The 21,773-nt window shown below is 63.7% G+C and overlaps 2 protein-coding genes across 5 annotated transcripts; one reads left to right on the forward strand and one right to left on the reverse strand.

Annotated features, from left to right (window-relative positions):
• Window positions 1–252: 252 nt before the first annotated feature.
• ARRDC1 (arrestin domain containing 1) lies at window positions 253–8,508 on the reverse strand. Its single transcript, XM_036306982.1, has 8 exons — window positions 8,336–8,508; window positions 3,635–3,745; window positions 3,188–3,238; window positions 2,939–3,093; window positions 2,669–2,851; window positions 2,420–2,596; window positions 1,890–2,334; window positions 253–1,822 (listed from the first exon to the last, which is right to left on the reverse strand). Exons 1-8 carry the CDS (start codon window positions 8,451–8,453, stop codon window positions 1,758–1,760), a joined length of 1,305 nt encoding a protein of 434 aa, XP_036162875.1. The 5' UTR covers window positions 8,454–8,508; the 3' UTR covers window positions 253–1,757.
• Window positions 8,509–13,916: 5,408 nt separating this feature from the next.
• Window positions 13,917–20,622, forward strand: ZMYND19 (zinc finger MYND-type containing 19). 4 transcript variants are annotated; one of them, XM_036306891.1, is made up of 7 exons: window positions 13,917–14,171; window positions 14,644–14,758; window positions 15,315–15,374; window positions 16,026–16,132; window positions 16,819–16,959; window positions 19,742–19,922; window positions 20,058–20,622. In XM_036306891.1, the coding sequence occupies exons 2-7, from the start codon at window positions 14,753–14,755 to the stop codon at window positions 20,199–20,201; spliced, it is 639 nt and encodes a 212-aa protein (XP_036162784.1). In that variant the 5' UTR covers window positions 13,917–14,171; window positions 14,644–14,752; the 3' UTR covers window positions 20,202–20,622. The 4 variants fall into 4 exon arrangements, with proteins under 4 accessions (XP_036162784.1, XP_036162783.1, XP_036162786.1 ...); XM_036306890.1 differs by lacking the exon at window positions 14,644–14,758; XM_036306893.1 differs by lacking the exons at window positions 13,917–14,171; window positions 14,644–14,758 and adding an exon at window positions 15,832–15,898 and having other exon boundaries at window positions 15,360–15,374.
• The last annotated feature ends 1,151 nt before the right edge of the window (window positions 20,623–21,773 follow it).

Genomic DNA, 21,773 nt, shown 5'->3' on the forward strand with positions numbered 1-21,773 from the left:
CCTGGTAACATGTCAGGCGCCGTGCTCTGCAGGTGAGATGTTACCTCTAACCATCAGGTCGGTCAGGAGGGACAGGTCATTGTTCTTGCCCACATTCTGTGAATGTGCAAGGCAAAGCAAGGGAGCTGTGTTCAAGACCACGCAACTGTCTCGAGCAGCGGTTCTCAACCTGTGGGTCGCGACCCCTTTGGAGTTCGAACGACCCTTTCACAGGGGTCGCCTAAGACCATCGGAAAACACATATATAATTACTGTTTTTGTGATTAATCACTATGCTTTAATTATGTTCAATTTGTCACAATGAAATTGGGGGTCACCACAACATGAGGAACTGTATGAAAGGGTCGCGGCGTTAGGAAGAGAACCACTGGTCTAGAGGCAGAGATGCGATTTGAACCCATGCGGACTTTCCTTTCGACTGAGGCGACAGCCTCTAGCAGATGTTAGATTATCCTGTTGGTGGTATACTTTGTGCTTTTCCACCCGCTTCTTGTCCTACAAATAATAATATTTGGCCGGGTGCATGGCTGCCCAATAAAGAGCACATTTCCCACAGCAAATGGTGGCCAGTGGGATGTGTGCAAAAATGATCATCTACCAGCCTGTCCCCCCAAAAGCAGGAGGGGGGCAGGCCCAGAAAGCTGGGTGAGGGGTGGAACCTGGACCAGAGAATGACAGCCACACCACCAGGCCACATCCTCCCTCTGGACTGCTAAATGTTCAAGAAGTCAACTTGGCATGGGGGCTGACCTGTCCCTTCCTAGGCCCATGAGTTTGTTATGATTAAGGTAGCAGACCCGTGGCCACCCGTCACCATATGGCAGAGCCAGACTCTGAACCCAAGCCTTCACCCCACCTCCCGTTTTCCCAAACTTGGTTCCAGGACCACTGGCAGGCGGGCAGGGCTGGGAAGGTCAGCAGATGCCCCTGGGGAAACATCTCTAGAAAACCCTGGCTCCGCTCGCGGGCTCCTCGAGTCCTAGGTGACAGCCCTTGGAAACACAGGCCGCAGGAGCAGGCCCGCGCTCCCACTTGGATGGAGGCAAGCAGCGGCCTGTCAGACGTGGCAGTAGCTCCAGCAGCAACGTGACACTTGAGGCCGAAGCTAAGGGCAAACCCGCCCCTTCGCCCCCGCGGGACCTCCTCCGGCGCCGATCTGAACGGCGCCGCCTGAACGGTGGGTGCCGGCCGGGCCAGCCAAGGTGCGCGTACAGGAGGGACCGGTGGCCTCCGGACCAACGCCTGGGCTCCACGGGAAACCCAGCTCCCAGGGCCGGGGGAACGCGCCCGGGAGGGAGGGAGAGACCTAGGAGAAGGGGCGCGTCCAGGAGGGGAGGGGCGAGAGGGCCAGGTGCCCGGAAGGGGCGGGGCGCAGAAGGGGGCGCGTCCCGGAGGGGAGGGGCGAGAGGGCCAGGTGCCCGGAAGGGGCGGGGCGAGAAAGGCTGGCGCCCTGGGGGCGGGGTTGAGGGTTGGGCGGGGCCTCGCCTGGGCGGGATGAGGGCGGGCCCGAGGAGGGGCCCCCAGGATGGGCCCGCGCACGTCCGGCCGCAGGAGGGCGCCCGAGAGGCCGGCCTGCGCCCGGCGCAACAAATGCAATGTTTTATTGACACCGTGTGGGTCCGGTCCAGCCGGCCCTCGGCCGGGAGAGGCCACGTGCGCGGGGGCCGCCGGGCGCATCGAGTCCTGAGAGGGCCGGGTCAGGCCGGGCGCAAAGGTCCCGTGGCAGAGGTCGGCCAGCGGGGAGAAGGCGGAGCGGGTCAGCTCCCGGGGATCAGGCCGGGGTCCGCACTGCTGCAGCTCTGCTCATAGGACGGCGGGGCCTCTGCGGGGAGAGAGAAGTCAGCGTGGGGCCCGTGCACCTCCGTCCCCGGCCCCAGGCCCTCACTCACCGCAGGGGTGGGCCCACAAGCTGTACTCCGGGGGCAGGATCAAGGTGCTGGTAGTGGGCACCGGCCCTCCAGCCCCATCTGCGAAGTAGGGCACAGCGGCACCTGTGGAGATGCACAAGGTGGGGGGCAGAGGGCGGGAGGCCGGGCTGCCGCCCAGGGGATGGGGTTCGGGGGCACCAGGCCCTGCACCGAGGGCGGCAGGTGGCCGCAGCTGCAAGTGGCACTTGGCGAGGAGGGAGACAGGGTCCACCAAGTGGGGTTGGCCGGCCGTGGCCTCAGCCTCAGCCTCAGCCTCCTCCTGGGGCGGGGCCGAGGGCACCACCAAGGACTGAGCCCCAGGAGGCGGCCCGGGGCCTGGCTGCAGACTTGGCGGGGCTGGGTTCACAGCGATATGGCCGACGAAGACCGGGAGGGTCACGGAGGCTTCGGGCACCTTCAGGGAGACCTGCGAGGGACGGGTGGTGAGGGTCCAGACGCCGGGCCCCCTCCCCACCCCCACCCCCCACACCCCGCCGCCCCAGCCCCAGTACCTGCAGGTAGTAGTCTACGTGGATGAGGCTGCAGCCCGGCAGGGCCGACTGGGGCAGGGCGGGCACCAGGATCTGCTCCTGCCACTGCGTCCGCCTCCAGGCCTTGACTCCGGCACCCTCCACATCCGCGATGGCCCGCACGTCGTAGATCCAGCGTTTGGCCTTATAGGACACTTTCTAGGGAAGGGCCAGCCTATGAGCCGGGGCAGGCCAGCGACCTACCCTCCACCCTCCCATGGGGACCCTGACCTGCAGCAGACTGGCCACCACCGGGCCGGTGTCCTTGCCCGACTGGTTATCGATGTCGGCCTGCAGCCGCAGCACCTGCCCCACCACGTAGCCACGGAGGTCGGTGCTGGCGGTGAGCACCACGCTGCCCGTCTTCACCAGCTTGTAGGAGAACTTCTTGGTGGTGGAGGCCACATTGGGTTGCTTGGGGGGAGGGGGAGGGGGGAGAGCGTTGGTGGTGTGGGCAGGCGGGATCCCCGTGGACCCAGGGGGCCACCAGCCCATCCTCACCTCGATGTCCGGGATGCTGTTCAGGTTCAGAGGGCTCAAGATGTAGAACACACAGCTGCACTGGTGATCCTTGGAAAAACGCGGCGTGTCGATGGTGGCCCGCACCTGGTACACGATCTTCCCAAAGGGGCCCTCGAAAGACGTGGGTGCCGTGGCTGGAGAGAGAGCACAGACTGGCACCCAACTGGCCCCCCCTCTCCTCTCCCCCACCCACTGTCACCACCAGGCCTGGCCAGGCGGGGCGCTCACCAGGAAGCAGGAACTGGAAGGGGAAGCTGTGCTCTCCAGTAGGCAGGCTCCCTGCGGAGACAGCAGGGAGGTGTGGGGCCGGGGCCCTCCGGAGCCCCAGGTGACACCACAGGGCCCAGGAGAGAAGCAGGCACCACAGCCAAGCAGCTTGCACCGCTCTGGCTGCTGGGGTGCCTGGCCCCCGCGCCCTGCACCCAGCAGCACAGGGCCAAGGCCTGGGCAGAGGATGGGGTCGAGAGCTTGGCTTAAACTACAGGGGCTCAGAGCTGTCCCGGAGGCTGGAGCCGCCCACATCCAGGAGAAGCTGCCCCGTCAGCAGCCCAGCCCAGAGCCTGCCAGGGAGAGAGACCCATCAGGGTGCACAGCCCTGCGGGAAGTGGGCCTGTACGGTGTTCCCAGAGGCAGATGTAAAGGGGGATGGACAGACAGGCTCCCAGGCGGACGCACCTTTGTCAGCCAGCGACAGAGCGCTGTTGACGTAGCCCTCCTCCGTCACCCACGCTGTGTCGTTGGCCTTGGTGGAGACCCTGCAGGAGCCTGTGCAGCTCACCCGAATCACTGCAAGAAGGGGGACGGGGTGAGCCCAGCTGCCACCGGCCTGGCCCCTCCCTGCCCCCAGCACAGGCATTCAAGCAGGGCTGGCAGCCCCCCCCCCCCCAGGTGGGGCCTGAGAAGCCAGCAAAGGTTTGCTGCCTTTTAGAAGACAGCTCCTGCCCCTCCCCCAGCTGGGGGTGCTCACAGGGCGCCAGGGTGGTGAGGCGCAAGGGACACCTGTGCTGCTGCCCCCAGGGTCACCCAGAGGACACGCCTGGGCCCACCAGCCTGTGAACACCCGGCTCCCAGAGGGGATGCGTGGGACATGAATGCGGAACAGAGGCCCGTGGGGCTGGTGACCGCTGACCCGGCCTTCACGCTCTCACAGGCGAGTCAGTTAGATAGGGAAGCACCCTTTGCGCTCCAGGGAGCCAGCAGCTGGCCTCACACTGCAGGAATGTGGTCAGACCCGCCTGGGCAGAAAAGGCACACAATGGCGGGTGGGGCGGCCCTGACTTCCTGGGCCAGCGCTGCCCAGCAGACTGACTTTCTGCATCCACAGCGGCCGGTCCCCTCCCCTACTCCCCAGCGGAAGCACCTGGACCAGAACCTGTGGCAGCCACGGTTCCGTGGTGAGGAACTCGGACGTCTCAGCCCAACACCTATGCTCTGAGCCCGAGAGGGGCAGAGGCACCGAGCAGGTAGAGGGGCAGAAGCTGACCGGCAGGGGGCCCTGCGGCCCCACCCTCCTCTCACGCAGGGCTGAGTCAAGGTCAAAGACCTCGGCATCTCCGGGCAGTCCCTCGCCCTTCCCTGACTCCATGTCAGGTGAGGGGAAGGTGACGCAGAGTCTGACACCTGACTGACAGAGCCCGCCTGGTGTGCCCGGGGCCCGGGCCAGGGGTCAGCCAGGCCAGCCATGTCCACGTATCCCCAAGCTGGCCCACCTGCGGACAGACTTCCTGTGGGTCACCCTCAGCACACAGCTCCTTCAGGACCCTGGCTCTCCCCCGCCCCCATCGGCACGGCCAGCGACCAGCCTTCGGCCTCTGTGCCGTCCTGTCTCCCCTCTAGGACCTCAGCCTGCTTTCTAATCCTTGCTCCGTCAGCCGAGCCCTCCTGGGTCCAGGCCTGGAAGTGTCCCCACCCTGAAATCTGGGGCAGCAGGGCTCCTGCCGACCCTCACAGCCCAGGAGCGGCCAGGCAGGCAGAGGGCAGGGTGGCGGACCCAGGGAAAAGCCGCCCAGCTTGAACCCTCCATGGACAGGGCATGGCCCCACTTGGTCCCACTGCCCTGGGGATGCTGGGGTCAACAGAGTATGCCCGAGGGATGCAGCGGTCCCCAGATGGCCCCGGTGCCCGCCAGGCACTGTGACCCCAGTGGACGGCGCATGGAGCTGAAGGATCGATCTGCCCACCTCTGTCCAAATCTGGACCCACGACGGTAGCTAACACCACTTAGCTCAGGGGTGACTTGTTACTTAGGGGCTTGCATAGTAGCAGACAAGAGCCACAGGCGTCCACTCACCGTTGTAACCTTCAGTTGGCAACTGTGTTGAGGTGGGACACAGACGCCTTGGAGTAACCAGATGTAGGCCGAGGTGCCAGGCAGGATGGCACGGACCAGGGACCCAGCAGCTCTCAGAATCTCACACTCTCTACCCAGGAGCCCCAAGCACCACAGCTCGTAACGCCAACAATCGAGGCGCAGTCCCCAGGCAAGGTGGCTGAGACCTTCCCCCGGCTTGGCCTGCACCCCAGAGTTCAGGTGAAGAGCTGTCGGGGCACCTCACCCCGGAAAAAGTATCGGTATCAAAGCGAACCTTGGTTACCCCCAAGGGCCCAAGCGCTGCGGCCTGCCCAATGCCCAGCAAAGAGCCCCTTCTGCACACACACGGGCGCCCTTCGGGACCCTGACTGCATGAGCGAGGCCAGTCGCTGTCCCGGAGGAAACCATCCCGTTCCTTCCACCCCCTTCTCCCAGAGGATGGAGCAGAGGGATGGACACACACAGCGCGCCGTCCTGCCCCCTGGAGGAGAGCACGGGCATCGCACCAGCAGCGCCCACTGCGCAGACGCAGGCGGGGCAGGTGTGCTCCCAGCACTGAGCAGGGCTGCGCCGTCCAGGTGTGGAACGCTCAGTTGTACCAGTGCTTGGATGTATAACGGACGGCGGCACTGAACTGACGGGTACCCGTTTGGATGTTTGGGGCTGCTCCAGTTCTCTAAGGAAAATCATCACGGGGCCCCGCTGGGGCGGCTCAGTGGTTGAGTGTCAACTCATGAACCAGGAGGTCAGGGTTCAATTCCTGGTCAGGGCACATTCCCCGGGTTTCGGGCTCGATCCCCAGTGAGGGGCGTGCAGGAAGCAGCCGATCAATGGTTCTATCATCACTGATGTTTCTATCTCTCTCTTCCTCTCCCTTCCTCTCTGAAATCAATAAAAATATATTAGCCTTGCCCTACCTGTTTGGCTCAGTGGATAGAGCAGCGGCCTGCGAACTGAAAGGTCCCAGGTTCAATTCTGGTCAAGGGCACCTGCCCAGGGTTGTGGGCTCCTCCCCAGCGGGGGACTTGCAGGAGGCAACCGATCAGTGATTCTCTCTCATCATGGATCTTTCTATCTCTCCCTCTTCCTTCCTTTCTGAAAGCAATAAAAATATATCAAATATATATTTTTTAAAAATCACCTTTTCTTTCCCTGCCTCTAGCCCATGAGCCACTTCTCTCTGTCCTGGCTCCAGGTCTGTCACACGAGGATGACAGCGCCCACCTCCCAGGGCTGCTATGAGAATTCACAGAGTCGGACCATTGGAAGTGGGGAGGGAGGTGTCAGGCCCGTGACAAGAGCTCAGTGAGCCGTGGGGCTGGGGACTGTCCTTCTCCATGTCCCTTCCTGGGGATGGAGGTCTCCCATTGCATCACTGGCTGGCAGCAAGGATTCAACAAGTATCATTTGAATAAAAGAAGGAAAAAGAGCCCGACCTTCCCTTCCCCGACCCAGGCCGGGCTGGGAGGAAGCCCAGCACAGCTACAGCGCCCACACTCCCTCTGCTCCCAGGGTCACCTGACCAAACTCACCTGCTCCCCTACCCACCCCCCACCATTCCCTCTCCCGCTCTGAGGCTTGCACTTTTACAGGTGGGACCACCAATAGGGCTCCCCCGGCCTTCTGTGGCAGCTGTCCACTCACCCACAGCCCACCCACCACACGAAGGCCAGGGGGGGCTGTCCAGGCCAGACCAGTCCCCCACAGCTCAGGCCATCCCTCCACTGTGGTCACCAACAGCCTGCTCCCTGGGCCCCGGCTACAGGAGGGTGACAGGTGGACAAGCCAGGTGATGAGTGCGGCGCAGGGGCTCGGTTGCCCCAGCTGCGAGGCTGCCCCTCCTGCCTGGGGCCCTGCACAGCACCCTCCCTCCCACCAGGAAGCTGGCCCCATGGCACTTCTCGCCTCTGGCTTGTGCCCCAGGGAAGAACTGCATGGTCCCTACTGTGCCCCTGCCACACACACTCCCACCCAAACCCCAAACTCCCACTGGGGAGACGAGAAAGGAGGTGACAGTCTCATGGGGAGGAGACTCCACAGGCCGAACCCCTAGCGAGAGGTGAGCACGCTACTTATACCAGCTTCTCAGACCCCTGCGGCCTCTCACTGTGGCGTGAGGGGGCAGGTGAGGCCTGTCCAGGACGGAGGCAGCGGCTGCCCAGGGGGGCTCTCAATCCTCAGTGGGGACCAGAAGTGCTGAGCTGCCAGCCACACAGGGGTCTGGCTGAGCACCCCAAGGTCGAGGAGCACCCCAGCAGGGACACACTGCACAACCTTGTGCTCAGAGCCAGGGATCCCCCGCCCCCACCCTGAGGGTCGAGCCCTGAGAACCCACCCAGGTCCCTGTGGACACCTCGGACAGGAGAGGCCGGCACCTGTGGAGGGTGCTGAGGAGGGCAGCTGCGGCAACCTGATCCCAAAGCCCCAGGTGTGTGCACCAGCAGGGGGACAGGCCAGGAGGGCTCAGGTTCACCTCCCAGATGCCAGTGGGGCTGGGAGCCTGGGCAACCATGGGTAAGCAAGACACCCCTGTCCACAAGTACAAGCTTAGACTGGATGTAAGCAGGTGCCCGGGTGGCCCGTGGGTCCAGCTGGGAACCCGCAGACTCGGCAGTGGGACTGTCTGCGCCAGGAGCCGGGGGTGTGGGAGAGAAAGCCCAGCCTCCCAGTAAGGGCCCAGCAGGTGCTGGGCAGAGTGGACCCTAGAGCCTTGGCAGGGAGGGTTGGAGGCTTGCCTGTGTCCAGGTCCCAGTGGGCTCTGCCAAAGTGGACAGGCTCCCAGCCTTCACCCGGGCGCAGAGGACAGGAAGGGCAGAAGCGGAAGACTGGGCCACCCAGGCCTCCCTGCTCTGCCCCGAACGCCGCCCGCCTCCCACCCAACACTCCCAGCACCCGGGGCACCCGAGTGGCGCCCATACGGGCCCCGGGCCGTGCTAGGGGAGAAGGGGGTGGCCCAGACTCAGCGACATCGGCAGCGCTTCCGGGAGTCCCGGCCCAGCCCCAGGAGCGAGCGCAGCCACCTGAACCCACCCCGCCTGGCCCGCCCCAAGGCGACCCGCGCCCACCTCGGAAGGGCAGAGGCGCCCCCAGGCACACGTGCACGGTCCCTGCCAGCGGCTCCCCGGGGCTGTAGACGATGCGGCCGTGGCTCAGGCGGATCTCGAAGAGCTGCACCCGCCCCATGCCGCCCGCGGGCCCGGCCGGACGGTCGCTCGCTGCTGCCCCCGCCCGCTTGCTGGCCGGCTCTGCTCTGAGCACCACACCGGTCCGACTCACCCTCGACCACGCCCCGTCGGCCCTTCCTCCAATCCGGACACGCCGCAGGCAAGACCACGCCCCCTCCGACCAGTCCCCCTATGTGACCACGCCCGTATCCCCGCCCCCTCGGTGGGGACACGCCCTCGACCACGCCCTACGCTCGTGAGCCCGCCCCCCGTCTCAGCCACGCCTCAAGCCTTCCAGGCCCGCCTCCAGGCCACGCCCCTGCCACGCCCTCTCCCTGACCCGCCCCCAAACCGGCCACGCCCCTCGTCCGCTGGGTTTTTCCTGGCCGGGTCCGCATCCCCGCCGGTCTGCGCGCGGCCCCGCCTCCGGGCCGCAGGGTCGAGGTCCGGCCGGGTCTCCCGCTGCCCCGGGAGAGTGGCCGGCTCACCTCCCGAGGAGAGGGGGCCGTGGCCCGGGCTGGGGCGGTGCAGGGTCGGGGCCTGCTCGCTGGGAAGGGTCCCTCTCCGAGCCCCGCGCGTCCTGCGCGGAAGGAGCGCTGGCGGCGGGTGTGCGTGCGCTGGAAGCGCGGCGGTCCTGGGGCTCAGGGTGGGGTCCCGGGAGCTGCCTGCCCGCTGAACCGGCCCTGAGTACGTGGGTGCGGGGCTGGCGTGGAGGGGGCGCGGGATGTGAGTGACTCCAGGGCGCTGAGGGACATGCTCTGATGTATCACCTCTATAAGGCGAGGCGGGTGGAGAGTGAAGTGGCGGGGGGCGGGGGCCGTGCACGCGGGAGACGGAGGAGCCCAGGAGACAGAAGGCCATGCCAGCTCAGAGAGCGGCAGTGGGCGCCCCTGCCCGTTAAATCTGGGGGTGCCTGGAGGAGGGCGTCGAGGTCCGCTGGGTTAACGCGGTGGCATTTTCTGAGGGAGAAAACGGGCCTAGATATAAGGTGTTTGGGTGCGGGAGACATTCATGACCCGCAGAGTCTGAGACGCCCACTGGGCACTTCTTCGCCTGAGGCTGGGGGAGACGAAGGGCTAAAGATTTGTTACGTGCTCGTGTGTAGATGGTAACTCCCATTAGAGTTTGGGGTGAAACCCACAGAACCCCAATCTAGCCCTCCAGCGAAAGGGGAGGGACTTCCTGTTCCGCAGGGTCCTGCTGGGCCAGGTGAGGAAAGGGGGCGCTGGGAGCACTTGGGGGGGGGGGGTAGGCAGGCAGCGCCAGACTGGCCTGGCTTCCTAGAGCCTGGGGGTTCCAGAGCGAGTTCAGGGTGCCCAGGGGAAGGGGATTGTGGGCATCCCGGAATGCCAGGTCACTGCAGAAGTCAACAAGGCCGGAGGAGAGGGTGTGTTGGCTGCTGCTGAGATGGGATGAATGAGGAGAGAAAGTGGGTGGTTTTTATCTCAGGTCACCCTCTGTCTCCCACAACTGGACCCCCATAGCCTTTATTACGACTCCAGCGCCCACCCATCCCCTGTGCGGGGAGACTGCTCCCGGGCACTCACACCCGCCGTCCGCACCCACGTCCTGACCCCTTTCTCTCAACAGCCCTTCCTCTCGCTCTCCTGGCACCGGATTCCCTGGGACCTGTCCAGGTGGGTGTTTATTTCACACACCTCCTGTGCCTTTGGGTGCCCTCCTGACCACTGTGGCCACTTCTAGACCATTCCCCTGTCACCTTAAAGGCTTTGCCCGGCCGGTGTGGCTCAGTGGTTGAGCATGGACCTATGAACCAGGAGGTCACGGTTCAATTCCCCATCAGGGCACATGCCCAGGTGGCAGGCTCCGTCCCCACTGTGGGGCGTGCAGGAGGCAGCCAATCCATGATTCTCTCTCATCATGGATGTTTCTCTCTCCCCCTCTCCCTTCCTCTCTGAAATCAATATGTACCCAAATAAAATGTACCCAGGATTTGTTTTAATTGAGTGAGGTGGCAGACGAAGAGATGACTGCTCGCTTGCAAGAAGACTTTTGTGCTTGCAAAAGAGGAGGGGAAATGCCAGGGTGGCTCCACCCCGAGCCCTTGAGTTTTCTATGGGAAGGAGTGGGGGAGGCAGTGGAGGCTGTGAGTAAGCTCAGCGGGCTCGGTCCATGGGGGTGGTCTCCAGTGTCCAGTCCCTGGCCCTGTGGGGAGGGAGGCAGAGATATCCTGGGGTGGTGAGTGAGTGAGATAAAGGAGGTGGGTGGGAGACGGGGCTCTGGATTGGCTGGTTTGCATGTGAAAGGTGTGGTCCCAGGAAGCTGCTTTCGGTCTCTAGGAATTCGCTCTGGGAGGCGGTCCCCCCCAAGGCAGCAGGACCCCCAGATGTCGCAGCAGCATAAGTGAGAACACAACACCATCAACCCGTCTCTCCTTCCCACAGCTCTGCCCGGAGCTCCAGCGGCTCCCTCCAATGGCTTGGTTAGCTGGCCGAAGAGATGTCTGCCAGCCCTCCTCCCATCCCTTCTCCGCCCACCATGGAAGCGGGGCTGGCCCCTGGCGTGCTGTGACTGGCGGTGCTGTGACAAGCGATGCCACACCAGCTGCAGGGGCTCAGGAGGCCTGGCAGATGTTCATCTCGTCCCCGTGAGTGTGGGAGCTGCCACGTAACAATGCCTGCTTACCTGCTGGGGAAACCTCAGAGAGAGAGAGAGAGAGAGAGAGAGAGAGAGAGAGGAAGAGGGGGAGAGGGAGAGGGAGAGAGAGAGATTGCCTGGACGCCTGAGTGCCACTGGCTCAGACTTCTTGCCTCAATCACACCCAGGGACTGTGGCTGAGGGGCCCCGGCTGTGTCCGCTAGCTACTGTTGCAGAACAAACTACCCCAATTGATTACTTATTGTGACAATGAGGCTGCCCTCAGCTGGAGGCTCTTCTGTTCTGTGCGGTATCTGCTGAGAATGGAACATCCAAGACATCCCTTTTCTTTAAAAAAAAAAAGTTTTTTTATTGATTTCAGAAAGGAAGGGAGAGGGAGGCAGAAACATCAATGATGAGAGAGAATCATGGATCATCTGCCTCCTGCACGCCCCCGCCCCCCACTGGGAATGGAGCCCACAACCCAGGCATGTGCCCTTGACCAGAATGAAACCCAGGACCCTTCAGTCCGCAGGCTGACGCTCTCTCCACTGAGCCAAACAGACATACATGTGTGATGCCTCACCTGGGGTGGCTGGGGGAGCCCAGTGTGGTCAGGTGCCATGCTGGTCAGGTGTCTTCGGTGAGGCCTCGCCACATGGCTGGTTTGGGGTTTGCACAGCATGATGGTCTCCAGATAGTGAGACTGATGACCTGGCAGCATGTCACCAAGGTGGAGGAAGGCGAAGCTGCCCGTCCTCGGTCCTGGGCTCTGAGTCCCAGAACTTTCTATGACGGTCAGTGCATCAAAACCAAGTCACAGGACCAATTGGGTGGAGCATCGCACACTGACAAAGAGTAAAGGAATTAGTGACAAATTGAGACAGCTGACCACACCAGCCAGCAGCAGAACCAACCAGCTGAGCCCAATCTGGATTGCAGAACCATGAGGAAGTAAATCGTTGCTGTAAGCCAGGAAGGTCTGGGGTGGTTTGTTAGGCACCAATACATTACTGGGACAGACACTGCTTTCATAGTGGCGGCACCCATTTGTAATCCCACAACAACGCGCCAGCGTTGCCTTTCCCCCATCCTCGCCCGCACTTGTTTGACTCGTTGGCGATAACCATCTGATAGGTGTGTGGTGGTATCTCATTGTTTCCGCCCTTCTTTCTGGGTGTAAAAGTCAAAGTCCTGCCAAGAGCCTATTGCTTCTCCTGCACTCCAGTCTGGGTACAATAGCCACCTCCATTTTCTTATCTTTTTTTAAATTATTAAATATGTTTCCATTGATTTTAGAGAGAGAGGAAGAGAGAGGGAGAGAGAGAAACATCCAGGCTGGCCCCCCCCCCCGCGCCCCCCCCCCAATGGAGCAACAACGCAGGCATGTGCCCTGACTGGGAATTGAACAGGTGACCACTTGGTGCATAAGACGATGCTCAACCAACTGAGCCACACCAGCCGGTGGCCGCCTCCATTTTCAAACATGCCAGGAATGTCCCCAGGTCGGGCCTTTGCAGCGGCGGCTCATCCCGCTGCTGGAAGGCGCTTCCCCGAGCGCTGACAGGACTCACGCCCTCTCCTTCCACTGACTTGTCCGTCAGGCCTACTCTGCTCACCGCCTTCACCAGGACCCCATCCTCTAAAGACGATCTACGCGTTTCCCCCGCAGCATGGATGGCCTCCCAACCGCACAGAACTCACTCCTCACGGGCTTCTGCCTTCCCCGGTGGAATAGGAGCAGGCGCTTTAAATGTATGCGCACTGGTGGGTCCTGGGCGCAAAAGCCAAGCTGGAGTGGTTGCCAGGAGGCAAGGCTGATAGACAGGCCCCCCCCAAGAGGCAGGCCCTCAAAGAGGCAGGCCCCGGAAGAGGCAGGCCCCCCGAAGAGGCAGGCCCCCCCAAGAGGCAGGCCCCCAAAGAGGCAGGCCCCGGAAGAGGCAGGCCCCCAAAGAGGCAGGCACCCCGAAGAGGCAGGCCCCTCCAAGAGGCAGGCCCCCCGAAGAGGCAGGCCCCCAAAGAGGCAGGCCCCCCGAAGAGACAGGCCCCCCAAGAGGCAGGCCCCCAAAGAGGCAGGCCCCCCGAAGAGGCAGGCCCCTCCAAGAGGCAGGCCCCCCAAGAGGCAGGTCCCCCGAAGAGACAGGTCCCCCCAAGAGGCAGGTCCCGGAAGAGGCAGGTCCCCCGAAGAGGCAGGGCCCCCAAGAGGCAGGCCGAGAGTCCCCGGGGAAGCGGTTCTACGCCCTGGACGTCGCCCACCTCAGTTAAGGAGCCTGCGGCCCGGGGAAGGCTGGTATCGCCTGGGTTGGGGGCCGGCCGCCTGGTCGGGAACGGGGCCCAGTGCGGAGGAGACACGGCGGCGGGGGCGGGGGGTAGGTGGGTCCTCAGCTGGGCTTCTCTGGTGTCCTGCAGGCGCGGCCGGGGCACCGGGGTCCCGCGCTCACCCCCGATCCCGCCCCTGCCGGCTGCCCTGGACGCAGGCCGTTTATGGGAGCCGCGGCGAGTCCTGCACCCTGACCACGGGGCCTCGGACCGCCGGGGGCGCAACGCCCGGAACTGCCCAGGGATCGGGGCGCGGGATCGCGGGTAAAACGCGGGGTCGGGGCGGCCGGAGAGCCGGTGCCGGCACAAAGCTTCCCGCGAAACTGACGTCGCGGGGCGGCCGCGCAGGCCCCGCCCCCGGCCGCGCCCCGCCCCCGGCCGCGCCCCTCCCCCGCGGTCGCCCTGCTGCCCCGCGCGCCTGCGCACTGGCCGGCTCCCCATTGGCCGCGGCGAAGCGGCGCGCTCCGGCTGGTGCAGGGCGCGCCCCGCTATTGGCCGGGAGGCGGCGGGCGGGGGTGTGTCCGCGCCGCGCCCCGCCCTCGTCTCCGCTCGCGGTGGTGCGCGCGGCGGCAGCGGCGGCGCGTGGCAGGTCCGGCGGGCTCGAGGCGGCGGCTGAGGCGGCCCGGTCCCGGCCCAGCCTCGTCCCGCCCGGCTGCCCGGACCCGACCCCTGACCGCCCGCCCGCCCGGCTCGCTCGGCGCGCCGCGGCCCCGCCCCGGCCCGGCACCTCCCCAGGGAGCGGCGCCGCCGGCCGAGCGCAGGCCTGGCCATGACCGACTTCAAACTGGGCATCGTGCGGCTCGGCCGGGTGGCCGGGAAGGTGAGCGGCACGGGCCGGGGGCTGGGCCGGGGGGCGCGGCGTCGGGGCGCGGGGCTGGGGCTGGGCCGCGGGGCCTGGCCGGGGGTACAGGGCCCGGCGGTTGTGCGGGTGGCGGGCCGGCGGCGTGTCCCCGCGGGGCACCCTCCTGGGGCCGCGGCCTGGGGCTCGGACGGTGCGCCGCGGCCCTGGAGGCGGCGGCTCTGGCGGCACCTGCGGCGCGGGGACCGCAGCGCCCTTCCGAGGCGGCGCGCTCGCTCCGGGGGAGACCGGTGTGCGCGCCGCTCCGAGCCTGCGGGCCCTCGTGGCGCTTCGCGCAGGTTTCACGCGGCCCGCGGTGGCCACGTCTGGCCGCGCCTCCGAGGGCCCCGCCGGGCCAGGCCTCTCTCTGCTGCTCTCCCGTCCCGGCCCCGCCTCCGCGTGTCCGAGGCTGGGGCTCCCGCGCCGGTGGGCATTGAGGCTTGGCTGTTTCCAGGAGCCGGCCGCCGTGCCGCTGACCAGCCGCGGACCGTACCCTGGATGGGAACCCTGTTCCCATCGCCGGCGGCGGAAGCTCCGGGTGGGAGAGGAGCAGAGGCGGTCAGATGCAGGTAACACGGGCGCAGACCCTAGGCGACAGCGTCCCGCCCTGCGAGAGGCGTGGCGCTCCAGCTAGGGAAGGGGGGCCCCCTCGGCTCTGAGACCCCGACTCCGCGCCCAGCTGCCTCCATGAGCCTCCAGACCTTTTCCATGGCACAGAGAGGACAACGCAGCGGGCAGCTGTGTGCCGGCCGCCCTGCTTAAGAAACGAACAGAGTCGAAACCTTCCGGATGTTCTGCCTCAGTCCCAGCCCTCCCCCTGCTCCCCTGAAGCCGCAATGTCCCGCTAGGCTTATTGGCACCTGAAACCGCACAGAGTCGAGGTTGGCCGGCTTGGTGGCAGGTCGGACGGGCAGCCTCCTGCGGGTGGCAAGTGCAGCCTGGTGCCCGCTCCTCTGGTGCAGTCTCGGGTGGGAATGACCAGCCCTGGCACCGCTACCTGCTCTGTGGCAGGCTGCCCACCCCTCGCCTGCTGAGCTCTGACTCCGGAAGGGGCTGGTCCGTTCCTGCCCGAGCCAGGACCTTGCTGGTCCCGAATGTAACTTGTGAAATGTGGTTACTTTGTAGACCAAGTACACGCTGATCGACGAGCAGGACATCCCGCTGGTGGAGGGCTACTCCTTCGAGGTAAGGGCGGGCCTTGCCAGCCTGCCGGGGTGGGGGGCCCGGGAAGCTCCCTGCAGAACCCGGGCTCCGCGCTGCCTCCGCGGCACTCTTCCTCCCCAAGGGCCGCCCTGGTCGCTCCTCCCGAAGAAGAGACCAGTTGTGTCACATTCGTGACCGAATTCAACTGGACAAGCCCTGGTGCCTTAGGAGACTGTCCCCCCACCTCCGCTCTGGCCCGGGCCCGGGCCCTCCTGGTGCCCTGTGCTCCTTCCTCTCATCCTCTGGCACCCTTGCCTTCCACTGCCGCTGCCTGACCAGCTTGTGTTCATGCCCGGTCCCCCAGCGCTCCGCCCTCCCTGACATCCTCGGGAGACGACCCACACCCACACACTCCTGCAGCGGCTGCGGGTGCAGGGGCGCCTCTCACTGGTTGTGGGCTTTTGTAAGGGGAGGGAAGCCCGTTTCTCTCTGTCCACAGCATTGTGCACAGTGGCTCGTCCGTCGCGCTCAATTGCAGGAGCTTGGGACACGCTGGCTCTCGTGCGGTGTGTTGGGGACTCCCAGGGTCCCAGCAACAGACCCGCTCCGTCCCTCTGCCTCATTCACGTCACTCGGTTTCTCTAAGAGGAATTTGAACAGCTTCTCAGCAGCCCTGTGCCTGTTCCTCCTCAGGCCAGGATGGAAGTGGACGCAGACGGAAACGGGGCTAAGATCTTCGCGTACGCCTTCGACAAGAACCGGGGAAGGGGCTCGGGCCGGCTGCTGCACGAGCTGCTGTGGTGGGTGTTTCCAGGCTGCGTGCTCCCCGCTGGCCCTGCATGAACCTGGCGCCCATGGGGTCGGGGAGCCAGGGCGGCCTCCCCTCGTGCTCCTGTGCCCCTCTGCTGGCTCAGGGGAGGGGCCGCTTAGGTCTCCAGACCACGTGCTCTTTCTGCTCGCAGCTCACTGGGCCCTCACCGCCTCCCAGGGAGGGTGGGGTCTGGTCCCTGCCGGCTCTTTCTTTTTTATTATTTTTTTATTGTCTAAAGTTTTACATATGTCTCCTTTTCCCCCCATTAACACCCTCCCCAGCCATTCCCACCCTGGGCAAGCCCCCACCGCCCCAGTGTCTGTGTCCATTGGTTATGCTAATATGCCTGCCGGCTCTCGCTGAGCCTGTTGGTGGGACGTGGGGAAGCGGCGGCCTTCCTTGGTATGCACAGGGGGGCCGCTCAGAGGGGCGTCTCTAGACTGTGGTGCAGGGTTTGGGGTTCCAGCCTTGGCTCCCTGCAGCCCACCCAGCTCTTCCATCCAAGGGCTAAACTGTCAACCTGTCTGGTCCAGTTTGGGCCACAGGCTGGCACCCTGGGGTTCCCCTGGGCATCGCCATTCCTGGCGTGTGCCCGTCAGTGTGCGAGGGGCAGTTCAGATCGCGTGCCGACACGTGGGGCTGTCTGGAGGCGGGTCGAAGAGTGTTTGTTTCTAGGGAGCGGCACAGGGGCGGCATCGCTCCCGGGTTCCAGGTTGTGCATCTCAACGCGGTGACCGTGGACAATCGCCTGGACAACCTGCAGCTGGTGCCGTGGGGCTGGCGGCCCAAAGCGGAGGAGACCTCCAGCAAACAGAGGTGGGTCTTCCCAGCTGGCCAGGCGGCAGGGCGGCGCGAGGACCGCCCGCTCTCGTCACCAGGCCCACGTCCCCGCTCTGCTCTGATGCTGCTGTGGTTCAGGGACGTGGGGGGACCTCCTGTTCTTGGAGGCGGGTAAGGTCCTGATGCTTCTCTCTGTGGGAGGGTCATCCGATGACGGGCTCTGTCGGGAGCAGTGTCGTCTGGGCCGGACGCCTGCACCTGGCAGGACTTCTCCCTGTCCCCGAGGCAGTGAGGTGTCTGCAGCTCGCTGTGCACACCGACAGCTCTTTTTGTCACGCTCCTTGCCCAACAGTTTACGCAGTGGTTGAGGGAAGCAGGCGGCGTGGACTGGGGGCATGGTCTCCTCTCTGAGTCCTGCAAACAGCGCTTACACTCAGGACGGTGCAGGCATCCGCCTGGGCGGGAAGGCTGCTCTGAGGGCAGTTCCTGCGGCCCGGGGGGCGCCCAGCTCTGAGCTTCGTGGAGCCCTTGGAACGAGCTGGGGGACCAGCAGCAGGACGGGGGCTGGGAGCTGACACTGGTTGCTGACACTAGCCAGGGTGTCTCTGGCCACACGTGCATTCCAGGCTCAGAGGGCTCCCTGGGGTTCTGCGTGTCCTCAGGCCTCTGGGCAGCTGTTCCCGACGGTGGTGGTGACTCCCCGCAGACAGACGTCAGTGAGACGGGTGAAGTGCCGCAGGTGTCACCCTCACGGTCTTGCCTGAGCTGCGGACTGGGAGTGGCAGGGTTCAGAGTCCAGGTGTAGGGGTGGTCCCTGGCGCTCAGGACGAGAGGGGCAGGGCTGGGGCCAAGCCTCTGCGTTCTCTCCTCTGATGATAGAGTATGGCCCTAAAATTCCCTGATCTTGAGGGAAACTGACCCTTCTGTAATAGTTATCCTCCTAGATTTTTGGTTGAAAGTGACAGAGCCCTGGCTGATAGGTCAGTTGCCAACCGGTGGCCCACGGATCGCTGCTGGTCTGTGAGGTCCGAGAGGTTGGCGACCTCTGGGTTAGAGCATTGGCCTGATGGGCAAGTTTCCTACAGACTCAACCAATGAATACACAAATGAGTGGAACAGGACAGGGATCTCTCTCCCCCTTCCTGTCTCTCTCACAAATCAATAAATTAAAAACAAAAAAGGAAAGAGCCCTGCCTGGTGTCGCTCAGTGGTTAGAGTGTCAGCCTGCAGACTGAAGGGTCCTGGGTTTGATTCCAGTCAGGGGCACATGCCTGGGTTGCAGGCTTGGTCCTCAGTGGGGGACATGCAGGAGGCAGCCCATCAATGATTCTATCATTGATGTTTCTGTCTCTTTCCCTCTCCCTTCTTCTCTGAAATCAATAAAGTATGTTTTTTAAAAAAAATATATTTTCATCGATTTTTTACAGAGAGGAAGGGAGAGGGATAGAAAGTTAGAAACATCAATGAGAGAGAAGCATCGATCAACTGCCTCCTGCACACCCCCTACTGGGGATGTGCCCGCAACCAAGGTATATGCCCTTGACCGGAATCGAACTTGGGACCCCCAAGTCCGCAGGCCAACGCTCTATCCACTGAGCCAAACCGGTTAGGGCTAGTTTGGTTTTTTTTAATAGCAGCCATGACTGGTGTGAGTCGGTATCTCATGGTAGTTTTGCATTTTCCCGACACGAGTGATGTTGAGCATACTTTCATGGGCTTTTGGGCCATTTGTATGTCTTTGGAGAATGTGTGTTCAGGTTCTTTGCCTGTAAATTGTGTTATTTTGTTGAATTGCAGTAGTTCTTCATGTCCTCTGTAATCCATGATCAGGCCTATGGTTGGCAAATCTTTCCCTCGTTTTGTGGGTTACTCTGGACAGTGTCTTTTGATGCACAGAGTTTTTAGATTTTGTGAAGTCCAACGCGTCTGCTTTTTCTTTGTCACCGGTGGCTTGGTGCCATATCCAAGAAATTGTTGCCGAGTCAGGGTAGTGCAGCTTTTGTCCCGTATTTGATTCTGAGAGGTCTTGTGTTTGAGGTCTTATGTTTAGGTCCTTGGTTCATTTTGAGTTAACTTTTGTGTATGGTGTTAGATGAGGGTGACCCTTCCCTTTCCTCTTTTTTTTAAAAAAAATGTTTATTGATTTTTACAAAAATACAAGAAGAGGGAGACAGAGATAGAAACATCAATGATGAGTGAGAATCACCCTCTGGCTGCCTCCTGCACGCCCCACACTGGGGATCAAGCCCGTAACCCTGGGCATGTGCCCCGACTGGGAATCGAACCAGTGACCTCTTGGTTCCTGGGTCGATGCTCAACCACTGAGCCACACTGGCCAGGGCCTCTTCCCTCTTTTACCCGAGTCCCCACAGGCCTGGGGGTTAAACTTCTCTGGAAGGTCACGGTGCTGCCTGTCAGGGCGCCTCGCTCTGGAGCCCCGGTTGCAGCCCTGCTGTCCACTCACACAGACGGGTGTTCAGAAGGACGCGGGGCAGCACAGCATCAGGGCAGGAGGAGCAACCGGAGGCAGAAGCAGGCACTGCTGGGGCCCTGAGCAGGGAGGGGACGGCCTGCTGGCTCGGGTGGTGGGCGCGGCTGGGTCCTGAGGCCGGGTCCTGTGCCTGCGTGGCCCTCGTGTGGGAGACCCAGCCCTGCTCTGCGCCTTTCAGTGGGGAGACCACGTGCTACAAAGTAGGACACGTGGAGATGAGCCCACATTGCGGGTGGGGTCTCCTGAGCAAGAGGACACAGACACAGGTGGCCATCCTGGGGTCCTGCCTCATCCCCGGTGCCTGGAGCTGGGCCCCTTCTCCTTCAGGGAGCAGAGCTTGTACTGGCTCGCAATCCAGCAGCTTCCCACGGACCCCATTGAGGAGCAGTTCCCCGCGCTGAGCGCCACGCGGTACTACAACGCCAACGGGGACGTGGTGGAGGAGGAGGAGAGCTCCTGCACCTACTACGAGTGCCACTACCCGCCCTGCACGATGATCGAGAAGCAGGTACGGCCGCGCCGCTCCCGGCCTTGGGCCCCTCAGGCCTCCTCAGCCGCGGGGCCGGGGCCGGGCCCGGGGCCGGGTCCTCCCATCGGAGTAGTCCCTCCGCAGGACCAAGAGGTACCTGCTCTGTGCTTTCAGCTCCGGGAGTTCAACATCTGCGGGCGCTGCCAGGTGGCCCGGTACTGCGGCTCGCAGTGCCAGCAGAAGGACTGGCCCGCCCACAAGAAGCACTGTCGGGAGAAGCGGCGCCCCTTCCAGCACGAGCTCGAGCCGGAGCGGTGACTGGGCAGCGGCAGCACGGCCCTGCGGCTCCAGGCCTGCCCTGGCACCGGGACACGGTGTGGGGAGCCTGGTGTGGAAGAAGCCCGCGCCCGGAGCGGCAGCAGTGGCCGCGGCGGCCCTGGCTGCGGGCACTTGGCGGGGCCCAGCGCTCCCCGGGAAGTGCTCCTCCAGTAGAGACAGCTGGGAGGCTCCCGCCAGGATGCTTCTCATTATTTATATGTTAATATGTTTGTAAACTCATGTACAGTTTTTTGGGGGGGAGGCCGAGGGGGGTTAGGAATTACAAATAGAATCATTTGCTGTCATCCTCAAGCAGCAGGCTGTCAGGCCATGTGTCTAGAACTGTCAGGGAGCAGGAGCCGGCCCAGGAGCGCGGCCTCGGGCGTGGCATCTACTAGGAAAGTAAAGGGCAGTCACCGAGCATCTGCTCTGCGCTCCTCCTTGACTGCTGAGCCTGTTTCCGAGTGGGCCGGGCCCTGGGGTGGGGGGCACCTGCCTCCATCCCAGGCTTCTCCCAAGGGTGAGGCCCAGACCCCCTGTCCTGTGGCTGTGGAGCCGACCCAGGGGATCGCAGCCCAGCTCTGCAGTTCTCGCCTGGACTCACTGAGTGGCCGGCAGCTCCGTGGGGGCTCGGCTGGCAGGTCTCTGAGGCCCTGCCTGTGAGCAGCGACCAGGATGGGAGGTCTACCTCTCACTCAACGAGCTGGGCATCCGCCCTCCCTGGAGCCACAGATGTCGGAGCCAGGCCGCCTCTCCCCCGTGGCAGCACGCCTTGCACGGCCACCCTGGGGCAGTGAGCTGGGCTGTGTGGTTGGCATCTGGCAGGAGGGTGAGGCTGGCCCTCCAGTGTGACTGTCTGGAGGTCCTGCTACGCTCCATGGCAACCCTTCTGTGTGCCCACTGCATCCCTGGCTGGGCAGCCCCGTGCTGGCCTCTGGTCCCCCTGAGCGTCCTGCCGCTCCTGCATGCGAGGTGTCCTGTGTGTGTCCCGGAGAACAGGACCGGGAATGTGACGGAGCACACCGGGAAGGCAGGGCTGTTCTCAGCCTGCAGGGGAGTTTCTGAACGTGAGGACGCCGGACCCCACACACTTGTTTGCCCCAGAAGCTCCTTTGCGGCTGTAGGTCAGGCGTGGGATTCCTGGGTCCGAGACAGTTTTGCTGCACCTGGGAGGTCTGTTCAGGTTTCTCCAGACCCTGGGTTGGGCAGTAATGGGCTCAGAGCCAATGGGGACAGTGACGTGATCCTGAGAGACGGTTGTCCCTGCAGCTTGAGCTCTTGGGACATTCTCAGGTGACTCCTTCCAGAGGCCAGTTCTGGCCAGGACCATTGGGGGCGGGGCCTATGTAGGTGGGCATGTTGCGTTTGGATGGTCTTCCCGGCTCGGGCCCCAAGTGCTCAACAGTTGCTTTTAAACGGGTTCCTGGGCAAGGAGGCACCAGGCTCTGGCTGTGGGTTTTGCCTGTCCTTTGGGGAGTGGCCAGGGTGATGTCCAGCTGGTCTACACCCTCTGGCCAGCACACAGTGCTCTGCGGTCAGCCATTTGTCAGAAAACCGCATGGGAAGAGCGGT

The sequence above is a fragment of the Myotis myotis genome, unplaced genomic scaffold (genome assembly GCF_014108235.1).
Source record: "Myotis myotis isolate mMyoMyo1 unplaced genomic scaffold, mMyoMyo1.p scaffold_m19_p_44, whole genome shotgun sequence".
NCBI lineage: Eukaryota > Metazoa > Chordata > Mammalia > Chiroptera > Vespertilionidae > Myotis > Myotis myotis.